The sequence below is a fragment of the Eretmochelys imbricata genome, chromosome 3 (genome assembly GCF_965152235.1).
Source record: "Eretmochelys imbricata isolate rEreImb1 chromosome 3, rEreImb1.hap1, whole genome shotgun sequence".
Taxonomy (NCBI): domain Eukaryota; kingdom Metazoa; phylum Chordata; order Testudines; family Cheloniidae; genus Eretmochelys; species Eretmochelys imbricata.
The window spans coordinates 142,898,269-142,910,822 of NC_135574.1; the positions used below are offsets into that span (position 1 = coordinate 142,898,269).

The following is a 12,554-nucleotide window of genomic DNA, read 5'->3' on the forward strand; positions in this document are numbered from 1 at the left end:
CGGGGTGGCAGCCGCCGGCAGAGCAGTGATGGCGGCGTCAGCGGTGGTGGGTCCGAGGGAGCTGGACGAGACTGATGAGGAGGATGGCGCCGAAGCCGGGTTCACGCTGCAGGAGGTGCTGCGCCTGGGGGGCACCAAGGTGAGAAAAGGCTTCGGGGAGGGATGGCAGCGCGCTGCTGGCACGCGCGTGAGCACGTGGGGCCCTGAGAGTGCGCAGACCTCCCCCCCACCCCGCCGGAGAGTGGGGCGCGCGCGGGCGTATGCCCCCGCGCGGAGGGTGGCCGGGCGGCGCGAGGGGTGACGCGGCCTGGAGGGGGCGTAGCCGGCATGGAGCTCGCAGGACGGTGACGCTCCCCGACGCAGCGATCCGGGGGCGGGGGGGAAGAGAAGCGGTTTGTTTATAAGTCGCTATGGGGCCGTAGCGGTGCCCAGCCAGAGCCGCTCTTCGTAGCCGCGTAACAGCCCAGCCCGTGGTCCCCTGGCGCGCGCCTGTCCTGTGGGATCGCTATGCTACTCTCTGAATCCCCAGACTGGCCCGTGGAGGAAAACCGCAGCCACGATGGGTGGTTTTCCGTCCGTTATAGGATTTGTACGGCGCCTGTTCGCGTCGCTGCTTGGTTTTCTACGTATTTTTCTGTGATTTTGTGTGTGTGTGTGTGTTTGCTTCATGCAGCAAGATTATATCATGCTGGCTGCTCTGGATGAGACAGAGGACCTAGTGGATGGTGGTAAACAAGGAGCAATTGATGACCTGGGGCAAGGTGAACTAGAAGAATTTATAAAGTCACTAGGTGTGTGCAAATATTCAAAAAAAATCGTGGTGGTAGAGGAGAAGGAAGAAAAGGACAAGCCAGCAAAGAAAGAGAAAATCAGCAAAAAGGAAACTAGTGCCTTTTCACCAGGAGGAAAGAAAGAAAATCAAGTCAAAGAAAACAAAGGAAAAGCACAGATCAATAATGGCAAAGATGGGAAAAAGAAGCCAGCTCAGCCTAATGAAGAGCACATTCCTACAGTGCCAGTGGTAAAGAAAGAGAAACAAGAAGAGGTGTTTGAATTTCATGCTAGACAAGTACTGCTGATCAAACCAGGGGGCAAATGGTATGATCTAGAGTACACCAATGAATTCTCTTCTGAGCAACAAAATCAGGTGTTTGTATCAAAGTATAAAGCCTTGGCCCAAAGACTGTATCAGCAGGAGGCAGACCTGTATAAGAGTAAGACAGATCTTCAGAAGGGGGCCTCCTCAGCTTGGATGAACACTGTTGTGTCATCAGGTACGCTAGCTGACAGAATGGCAGCCATGACCCTTCTTATCCAAGATGGGTCTGTCCACACACTCCAATTTGTTGAGACCCTGGTGAACCTTATCAAAAAGAAGGGCAGCAGGCGTCAGAGCCTAATGGCTTTGGATACTTTCAAGGAGCTTCTCCTCTCAGATCTTTTACCAGATAATCGTAAACTCCACACTTTCTCTCAACATCCTTTAAACAAACTGGAGAAGCTTTCGAGTGGCAACAGAGATTCAAGGGACAGGCGATTGATATTATGGTACTTTGAGCATCAGCTGAAACACTTGGTGGCAGAATTTGTACAGGCATTAGAAACACTGACCCACGATTCTCTGACGGCAACTAAGACTCGAGCCCTTGCAGTTGCTTATGAGCTTCTCTGTAACAAGCCAGAGGAGGAGAAAGCTCTTCTTGTGCAGCTGGTGAATAAACTGGGAGATCCTCAAAACAAAATAGCCACCAAAGCCTCTTATCTTCTGGAGACCTTACTTCATAAACATCCAAACATGAAAGGAGTTGTGTGTAATGAAGTGGAGAGGCTTCTCTACCGATCAAACATTAGCCCTAAAGCTCAATATTATGCAGTTTGTTTTTTAAATCAGATAGTCCTCAGCCATGAGGAAAATGATCTGGCTAACAAACTGATAACTCTATATTTTTGCTTTTTTCGGAGTTGCATCAAGAAAAAAGAAGTTGAATCTAAAATGCTCAGTGCTCTTCTGACTGGGGTGAACAGAGCTTACCCTTATGCTCAGATTGGTGATGAGAAAGTGAAAGAGCAGATGAACACACTGTTTAAGGTGCTGCATCTTGTGAACTTCAGCACCAGTGTCCAGGCCCTGATGTTGCTTTTCCAAGTAATGGACTCTCATCAGACTGTATCAGATAGATATTATGCAGCGTTGTACAAGTAAGTGATTGATACATTCTCTGACTTGGTGGTCTAAATTTCATTTTATGAAATGATAACTGTTAACTAAAAATGCTGTTGTAGAAACACATGAAGGACTTTATTTTGTCATTAATGGCCTCTCTGGTCAGTTTCCAATCTTCCTGTGCTAAAATTTTAGACATTTGTTACTAAATGCTTACCTATGTCCATCCCTCCTATAATGCACATTGTAAAAAAAATGGCAATGACATGACAATCACACAGGTCATCAAAACAGAACATTTAAACGTAACCCATTGTTCATGTATCGTTTTCCAGTTGCATGTTTCAAACTTAAGTATGGGGTTAAAACTTATTGATAGTCACCTGCTTCTGTAATCTGTATTCTAGCTGTCTAATTTTTGTTATAATAACAGTTTGCCTAAACTCTTGTTTCCATACTTTTATGGGGGGCAAGATGTTGAGCCTCCATGGGAGTGGTTCTCAACCAGGGGTACACAGAGGTCTTCCAGGGGGTACATCAACTTATCTAGATGTTTGCCTAGTTTTACAACAGGCTACATAAAAAGCACTAGCAAAGTCAGTACAAACTAAAATTTCATACAGACAATGACTTGTTTATACTGCTCTATATATTATACACTGAAATGTAAGTAAATATTGTATTCCAGTTGGTTTATTTTATAACTACATGGTAAAAATGAGAAAGTAAGCAATTTTTCAGTAATAGTGTGCTGTGACACTTTTTTGTACTTTTATGTCTGATTTTGTAAGCAAGTAGTTTTTAAGTGAGGTAAAACTTGGGGTACGCAAGACAAATCAGACTCCTGAAAAGGCTACAGTAGTCCTGAAAGGTTGAGAGCCACTGAGTTAGACTACCCTAGAGGCTCTGCATTTTAACCATCCCTTTTGGAGCTGACTGTTAGGAATTTCCTTCAGAACCTTTATATGTCACTTCTTAACTGGCCAAGGAAAGCCACTGATTAGTCCAGGGCTCTCATATTCCCCTTTGTTCCTCTTTGTGCAAAACATGCTGCTTCTGCAGTGCCTTCTAGCCTTAGCTAACCTGAAGAATAAGACAGTGAAATTCTGATTTGTCACCAAGTGTTTGGCCTGACTGTAGAGTGCTCCAGTGGGCTGATCCTTTTCTTTCCACTTTTTAAAATAGATGTTTCTGTTCTTTGAAAGTGTGAGGAGATTGCATAGATCAATTTATCCTAATCTTTTTGACATTTTAAAACCTGATCATGAAGTTTTGCTTTCTATTGCTTTCTATTCCAACCTTTTCTTACACACAGGCTGTTTCTCTGTCACCTGACGGCTCAGAAATGGGTTTTTCATGTTAAATATTGTATATAGATGTCTCAACAGTTGTCATCATAACAATTCAGTATTTACTGTACTATTTTCTTATACGGTAGAATAAGAAGTAACTACTCTTTTAGATACCACTGTGTAATATGAAAAGGTAAAAACACTATAATAGGTAAATAGAAGGAAATGTTGCTGATAATCCTATGTTTTCCACAGGAAGCTGCTGGATCCAGGGTTAGCAGCATGTTCAAAGCAGTCCATGTTTCTTAATCTTGTTTACAAGTCTGTGAAGGCAGATGTTGTGTTGCGGCGGGTGAAGGCCTTTGTGAAAAGATTACTTCAAGTCAGCTGTGGACAAATGCCACCATTCATTTGTGGAGCCCTGTATCTTGTGTCTGAGATTCTGAAAATAAAACCAGGATTACGAGTTCAACTACAGGATCATGTGGTATAGTGTGACTTTTAACAACTTCTGTAATATTGTGTTGGGTCTCCACTTACTAGCTTTGGTAACACTAAAACCTTTGGGTTTTTTTCCAGATCAGCTTTTCTTGACAAGTGATTCTTGTCCCTTTGGCTTTATTAAATGTATTCATGAACTTCTCAGTAGGAGTAACTAGGAATAGTTGATTTCTCATCTGGTCTTTTCCTTAATATACTGAAACAATTTTATATGTGGTGAAAAACAGAACAGATTTGTATTCTAGCCAGGCCCAGAGGCTCCAGTCGGGATCAGGGGCCTCACTGTGCTAGGTGCTATGTAATCATCCTACCCCAAAGAAGGTTATCTAAATAAACATTTATTTGTGTTTCACATATTTGTTCCTCCCAGTCCTCTTGCCTTCACCTTTGTTGCCTGACTCAGCTTTTCCCCTTCAATCGTGCCTAGAATAGCCTTTCATGTGCATTCTCTCCTCCTTGAAATTTACTTTTTCCAGGAATATTTCCTGCTTTGTTCTCCTTCCCAATAATCTCTCTACATCTTTACATTTTCCTGAACAATTTTTCCTTGACATGTGTTTGTCTTGTCTAATTTAGGGCCCAATTCTGCTTCCTTTGAAGTCAGTAGGAATCTTGCTATTGACTATAGTGGGTAAAAGATCATGCCTTTTGCTTGTAAGCTGTTGAAGGCAGGTATTTTGTCATTATTTTGTAAAGCACTGTAAATTATATTTAGTGATGTTCCAGCATCGATATTTTGACTAGAAATCACTGACATGGTTTGATCAGCGTGTCAACCATTTAGTCTTCACAATTCTTTCATCCACATCTTAGAATACGGTAGCAAGCATATTTCATACTACTTGGGTAATAATTTAAAGTTCTCAGTGGATTACGGTTTGCTGTGGAATTAATTTAAAGGTGATCTTCACATATTTTGACAAAATGATGTAAAACAAGGGTATGCTTTGAATATAATCCCTGAACATTGCAAGACTGGTGATTTGCAACCACCATGAAAGCCTGCCGGATCATGGAACCTGTTCTCTTCTGCACTAGGGATTGGAGGAATGGTACCACTAAGTCCTGTTGGTGTTTATGTGATGTTATTTTGCCTTTTCTCCTCTTTCTGCCCCCAACATTAAACTGGATCCATGTTTCTGTGGGATTCTCTGATGATTATGACCTGACCAGCTTAGTGGTGTATATTTAGAGATTTCCCTTGGGTCTGCTTATACTAGGAAAGTGACCTGCTGATGGTCATAATTACCATCAGCAGATTTCCCTGATTAACCCCTCTGGCTGCTAGTGTCAAAAGGGGCCAATCCATTTTCAATACCATTACAGAGAGTGCCCTAGTTACTAGTAGAATGTAATGTGCAGTGTGCTTAGTATAATGGTGTTGAAAAGAGTTTTGTCTCCAGCAGCCATACTGTTTTCAAGACCAGTAGAGAGCAAGCACGTCAGGGAGAGGACATTTAACAGTGGGATGTTTTCCTAGGCCCATGGTGTTAGGAGTCAGTGGTACTATGCTTCAAGTAATGTGGTAAGAATAAAGTAAGTTATACATACACTGACATGCCAAGTGCCCCTCTTACCGCTGTTTGAAATATTAATAGATATTGAAGGCCAGAAAAGACCATTACAATTGTCTAATCTGACCTGATGCATAATGTAGGTTATAGAATTTCACCCAGTAATTCCTGCATAATGCCCAATAACTTGAATATCTTCAACACTGAGCTCACTTTGTTTATATTTTTGTAGGTCACCTTTAACAGAATTATGTAATCTTGTCCAACTGAATTCATCACCTGTTATTACTACTATATAGAAATGCAACAATTAATGAAAAAATGTTTTACCTAGGAGTCTGAAGACGAAGAACACTTTCATGACCTGGAAGAAGCTGAAGAGGATGAGGAAAAATTCACAGATGCAGACAGAGAAATGGAGGCAGAAAGAGAGAGCATGATGGAAAGTTCTGTCAAAGCAGATGATACAAATTCAGCAGCCTCCTGGGTGCATCATCAGAACCTAGGAGGTAAATTAACTAGAAAATCTAAGTCATATCCAGTAATACCGTTATCTTCTGGTAGGTTGATCAGAACTCTTAGTGGAAAAATGAAAGAATAAATTAAAACATTACTTTTAAAAAAATCTCTAAATTAGAGTCTGATCCAAAGGATTCGACCTTCAAATAGAAGTTCTCCTCTTCTATAATTCTTTTTGAATATAAGTTATGTTCCCATATGTTTATGTACACATTTATGTTTGAAGAAACTTAAAGCGTTTATGCTTGCTTCAGGTGGAAAGAATTCAAGTTGCTATGATCCATTGCACCGAAATCCATTATTCTGTGGTGCTGAAAGCACAAGCCTTTGGGAATTAAAAAAGGTAAAATGTTCTTACGACTTTGTTTAATTGTTTTTTATGGTAAGGCCCAGTTCAGCAAGAAAACAGTTTGGCTTTAATGTCATGGAATATAGACTTATCTTTGCTCAGACTCACTCTTAACTGTTATTGAATTTTGTGAAATTTTAATCAGGTGGGAGTAATACTGGATGAAAAGGAAATCACTTACTCAGTTTTAACTTGAATAGATTACATGTCATGTCAATAATTATGCGGGGTGTGTGGAATTGCAACATTTAGATTGAGATTAGAATGATAGCAACAGATCTTTTCCATGCTCTTACATTTGCATAGTTTTTTGTACTGAATAAGGTTGTAGTACAAATAGTTATAACAAGCTTTAATCTTTATTTTGTAATAAATTCTTCAGCTGTTCTCAGGCAGCACAAATCAGACTTTCTTTAATTCAAAGTGGCTATGATTTGTGTAGCAAGTAGCTGAACAAAATTCTAGATTCTTACAATGGGGACATTCCAAGATTCAGCTAAGACATTGTGGATAATGCTGCTGTAGCAGTAGTCAAATGGGAGAGGCTTTTGTTTTCTGATTGCACACATCTTTTAAGAAGAAATATACAAATGTTTTTATTTTTTAGCTTTCCGAACACTTTCATCCATCTGTGGCTCTTTTTGCAAAAACTATCTTAGAGGTAAGTAACTTACCATTTCATAGTGTGTAATTTCCATTTTTTATTGGCATTACAAAGACTGGTGAATAACTTAATGGAATAACTAGGGCCCCAACAGTCGATGGTTTACTAGATCTAAACTTTGTAGCAGGGCTACCTGATTTCTGGGATGTAACAGAACTTGAACTTCGCAGATATAGCGAGAAATTCTGTGACATCATGAATTACATGGTTAAAATAAAAGTTCAAAAAGAGTTTTTATGGATTTAAATATTTAACCTGAATGAGAAAACGCTTAGGAGGTGCCAATATGGATGGCTTTTTCTTCATCAGATCACATTTCCACACAGAGTGGGCATGGCTAGCTCAGGTTTCACAGACCGGGCACCATTTCCTCCACTGTTTGCACTGACATTTGTTGCTGTGGTTCCATGAAGTTTATGCAGATTGGTAGGTGTCTCATCCCACTGACTTTTCTATTGGGTTTTCTTGGATTTGGGTGCAGATGGAGAATGAATTTACTTTTTTCAAAATGTCATGGTGCCTTTTTCTGCCATAGAGGATTCATTGCTCTCCTTTAGTTGCCTAAATGTATATACATTTCTTAATGGAATTTATTTCCTCACAGAATAAGAGGGCTGTGTAAATTTGCAAGATGTTTAACCTGCTTGGTGCTGGTATATAGACTTCAAGGATTAAGGACCTCTTCCTAACAGTCCTTGGATAGCATTTTGATTGCAAAAAGATCTGTCTGTTTGTATTGGTAAATTGAGGAATCTTACTTTAATTTCTTGGAGAGTCAATGTGCACTTCCTTTTAAAAAGATGCCTCCATGTGCTCAGACTATTAGAATCCCACTTCTCTAAACTTCAGCTTCAAATCCCTAATTGAAATGCTGTAATTATTATTATGAATCCTTTCAGTTAACTAACCCAAGCTTGAAAGGTTTGTGTACTCGAAGGAAAGTTGTTTTAATTGAAAGTACAGAGCTATTTACAGAGTACTGTAACTGCTCTCACGTCTTGACTTATTTTTTGAGATGCATTTTTGTCATTTTGGGCATATTTGTCTACTTGCCACCCCTGCATATTCTGCATAAAAGTGAAGATCCCTTTTCCAGGCTTTTCCAGTTTTCTCTATCACTTAGTCTCCTGACAATGTCTTCTGAGACTCTCTTCTTTTAAAGTTGTGGTTATAAAGAGATTATAAAGAATTAGCTCCCAATACATGGGAACTGGTCTTGTATTAATCTAAGACATGTACAGTGTGGTGATGGATGCCAAATAAATGCATGTCATAAATACTAACAGTAGAAGAGGTGAGAAGTGTTCATATAGATCAATATTTGGATAATATTAATGTTCGTTTTTATTTTGAGTGCTTTTCACAAAATGGACTATGCCGTCAGAACAAATGTTTTTTATGGCATTATGGTATTTGGTACTGTGCCAAAGTGAACACACAAAAAGTGTATTTTTAAAAAACATTATAACTCAGAGATTTTGTTTTGACTGTGATAGCTAACTAGTGCTGGGCATAGATTGTTATTTACTATGATATATGCACCTTCTTTTCTAAAGGACTTTAAAGCTTGTAATTGATCAAGAGCGTCAAAGTCTGTCCAATAAACCCATAAAGAGGCTATTAGAAGGTATCATTGAACTGTTGCAGTGGTCGAGAGCTCGTGAAGGTGTCCTAGAGCTAAGAAGAAAAATAAAGCACAGAATTTGGGAATCTGAAAATAAATGTATTCACTTGCAGGTTCACATAATTAGATATCCTCTCACTCAGTTTAATATTGTATTCTTGTTGTTTAGTGTTCAAGTTTGATGCTAGATCTTTATGTAATTTGAGTTCATTTCTTGTGTAGTTTGAAATTAAGACCTTGATGGTTTTTGGCTCTGTTTCTTCCAGGGTGATTACATTCAATATGCAGGTGACCCTCTACAGGATTTCACACTAATGAGATTTTTGGATCGCTTTGTGTACCGAAATCCCAAACTTCATAAAGGCAAAGGTGGGAACTTTTCTATACATTATAGGACATGATCTTTATTGTTGATATATGTAGTGGTAATATAAAAATGTGAAACAACACAGTTGATTGATTTATGTTCTACCACAGAGAACACCAGCAGTGTGGTAATGCAGCCAAAGAAGAAACAGTTAATGAATGATGTGCGTAGTCTTGCTGGTAAGTGGAAACATTTCCAGTTGAAAGATTGCAATGGCTAAGGAATAATAATGTTCATGGTGGTGTACGTAAGGCAGCAAATGTCTTTTGTGCGTAGTTGTTGCCTCCAGTGTGTGTGTGTATATATATATATATATCTGTACCCCATGCCATGAACATTATTCCTGTTTCATCAAGAAAATAATAACAAAGAGAAAATTGTTCTCCAGAGGCAAGTAAGTCATATGTGATCCTTGCTCTTCAGTCTAAGCTTCTTACACATGAATATGTATGGAATGTTCACAGCTCAAAATTCCGGGCCGTTAAACCACCTTATCAGCAGGGGGGTGCACACCTATCTGATAGAAGCATAATGGTCACAATGGTCTCAGCTATCGTTTTCTGTATCTGTTAATGAATAAGAATCCTGTAGCCTTTGCTTCTGCACATGGCTTGGTTCAACACATTTCCTGGTGCACCTTTTTACTGTTCTTTAAATCTTTTCTTTATGCTTGTAGTTCATTCAATGTCAGTTTCTTTATAGGGAAGTAGTTTCTTTTCCTCAGGCAGTCAGTGAGCTGTTGCTCTCTGGTTAGCCATCATACAGAGAAATGCATGCTAGCAAAGGAAGGGGTAGAACTACTGAAACAGCAGACCTTGCTGTCCTTGAAGCCCTGAGAGGCCCTACAGGAATATAGCAAATGGAGCTATTTTTGTAGTTTTCATGTACTGGACAAAGCTTTCTCATTTGTTTTATGAGATGTTGTTCCAAAAAGAGGATCTGGAGAGAAAAAGAGTCACCTAACTCATTAAAAAGATGGAAAATAGCAGAATAATTGGCTCTTGTGACACACATCCCTGCCAACCATGTGTTGCTAAGGTAACTTGGGATGTCCAGCCATGCTTACTGAATGATGGGTGTAGTAACTGCCAACAGTGACACATCAAAGGCATATTCTGGATTTCTGTGATTTCCAGTTTCCCTAAGAGAGAAGCCATTAGCACCTGAGGCCTTGAGAGGCACACAGATATGGAAGGAAAATGAGGGCAGAGGAATTAAAAAGCAAGGTGGGGAGAAAGACTGGAAAGGAGGTGAGCCTCTCTGTAACTAGTCATGGCCTTGCAGGGGAGTAGGGAATAGCAGAGATCCTGCTTTACCCTCCTTTTCTTTCCCATTCATGTTCCAGCAAGTGTAACACAGTTATTGACAGATCCCATGCATCTTTTTCCAAACACTCTCCTCTTTCACTGCCAGAATGTATTTCCTTGTTCCCCTTTTCTTGTTTCCCACACAGTTTGCAGGGTCTGTAAGCTCTGACAGCTGAATTCATGAGGGTTTCAGGGGCTCACGAAAATAAAACTATGTTCACATATCGGCGTGTTGAGTATCTTTTAAAAAAAATAACTTCCTAGATAAAAAAAAATCTTAAGCTAAAATTGTGCCATTGTAAAATATACGTATATTTAAATCATTATTTGACTATTGTATTCATAAATACAATTTGAAAGTCAGGAAACTCAGTTCTACAATTAACAGTGGTATAGATGACCTTTATATCAACACCTGTGCCTACCCACCAGAAACGTCCTTATTCCTCACCACACCTTTTGCTCCTGAGGGAATTATGCACCACTGGATGTGCGCAGAATTAATGTCTGCCGCAGGTTTCTTTGCTTCCCTGCAGAAAAATGACTTTCTGACAGGGAAGCTGCAAGAGCTGTCACATGCCCCTCCCTAGCAGTGTGGGTGCATTGTTTCGGGCACCTGGAGCAGCTGGCAGAGAGGTAAATCACTGTGTGGAAGCGGGGCTGGGGATGATGCCAGGTGAGACCCAGGACCCCCCACATCCCCATACCTGGCTCTCCCCAGCCCCATCCAGGGCTGGGGATGCCATGGCCGGTGGCTCCTCCACAGCGCCAGGCTCAGCTGCTAGTCCTAGTTGGGGTTGGGGAGGAGCGTACTTCCCCTGCATGGAGCGGCCAGGGCTGGGTCAGACCCACCTCCAGAAACCTCCCCTGGCCCCGCACCCCTCCATGTCCTGCCCCCATCACTCCTCAGCTGTGGGGGGAGCAGTCACTATATGGGGAGCTGCTCACCCATTCACCCAATCCCCATGCATCTAGGCTCCCTTCCCCCCGGCTGAATTGGCCACTACCAGACCCCGACCCCCCCCCCCCCCCCCCGGCTTAACCCTATCCCCACGCACCCAGACCCTGCCGAGCCCTAACGACCTTCACCTGGACCTCCTCTGCAGAGTTCCATTGCACCTGCACCCAGAACCCCCCGCAACAAGCCCCTATACATCCAGATCCCCCCACTGAGCTGCCTGCACCCAAATTGCCCCACACAGAACCCTCTCACCCCACACTTGGATCTCCCCACACTAAGCCCCTCCACACTTGGATCCTGCTAGGATGAGCCTGCTTGCCCACACCTAGTGCGCATGGCGCAGAGGGTCAGGACTCTGGAGTGTTTCTGGGGCAGGCCAGCCCTTGCGCTGTGTCTGGGTTGGGTGCAGCCTCAGTGCCAAGTCTGTGTCCTGGGCAGGGTGGGAGGTTGCAGGGAGATCTCCCACCTCTGTGCAGCCAGTGCCCTGTGCTCCCCACTGCCATGCTGGAGCCACATTTATTTATTGACAAATTTGCAGAATTTTAAAATATTGTGCACAGAATTTTTTGGGGGGGGGGGGTGCACAGAATTCCCTTAGGAGTAACCTTATCTATTTTTCCATTGCTGACAGCATTCCTCTGTGTACTGTTCCAAGAAATGTCCTCCAGTTCACTTGACCATTCAAAGCAAGATACACAAGTGTCTTGCCGCTTATCTACGTATGGTACAAAAGCACTTGCTGTCATCCACCATTCTAGAGAACCCTACCTGCTTTATTCACCCTTTCTATTCTGTGTCTTCCTCATCCGTGCTCCCCACTTGGCTCTAATACCCTGCCCTTCAGAAACTGCTCTGATGTGTGCTGCTTTAGATACAGTTTATGTAAGATGGGTAGGGTAGGGCCACAATTACTGAGAGGTGTTTAGAATGTTGTTACAAATTCACTTGTTAGTGATGTGAATGATTAAAGTAACTTCAGAACTGGTAATGGTGCAACTGCATACTCATATCCCCAACAGGAAGATGGGGTTGGGATACAGGATCAGAGTTAAGGTTGTTTGCAGAAGCCTAATTAAATTTCTTGCTTTACAAATATTTGTTTTAGTTACAATATTCTAATAATTAACTGGTTAAAATGAAATAAGGTTTTAAACACTTAACTGTGTGTAAAATATTATATGAGTTTGTGCTGGATCTCTAGTTTCAGTTCATATTCCTGTTCCCAAGTTATCATACAACCATATTTATTCTGCCTAAGTGACTTAAGTAGGAAAGGTGATTTAAACCTAGAA

The 12,554-nt window shown here is 41.4% G+C and overlaps 1 protein-coding gene across 2 annotated transcripts in view; it reads left to right on the forward strand.

The window, feature by feature from the left end:
* CEBPZ (CCAAT enhancer binding protein zeta) overlaps positions 1-12,554 on the forward strand; it is a 25,378-nt gene continuing 12,824 nt past the window's right edge. For both annotated transcript variants that reach the window (XM_077813526.1, XM_077813525.1), the window contains exons 1-8: positions 1-139; positions 674-2,199; positions 3,712-3,943; positions 5,806-5,980; positions 6,245-6,333; positions 6,947-7,000; positions 8,894-8,996; positions 9,105-9,173. In XM_077813526.1, coding sequence (XP_077669652.1) covers positions 29-139; positions 674-2,199; positions 3,712-3,943; positions 5,806-5,980; positions 6,245-6,333; positions 6,947-7,000; positions 8,894-8,996; positions 9,105-9,173 — 2,359 coding nt within the window. In that variant the 5' untranslated portion in view covers positions 1-28. The remainder of the gene's footprint in view (positions 140-673; positions 2,200-3,711; positions 3,944-5,805; positions 5,981-6,244; positions 6,334-6,946; positions 7,001-8,893; positions 8,997-9,104; positions 9,174-12,554) is intronic.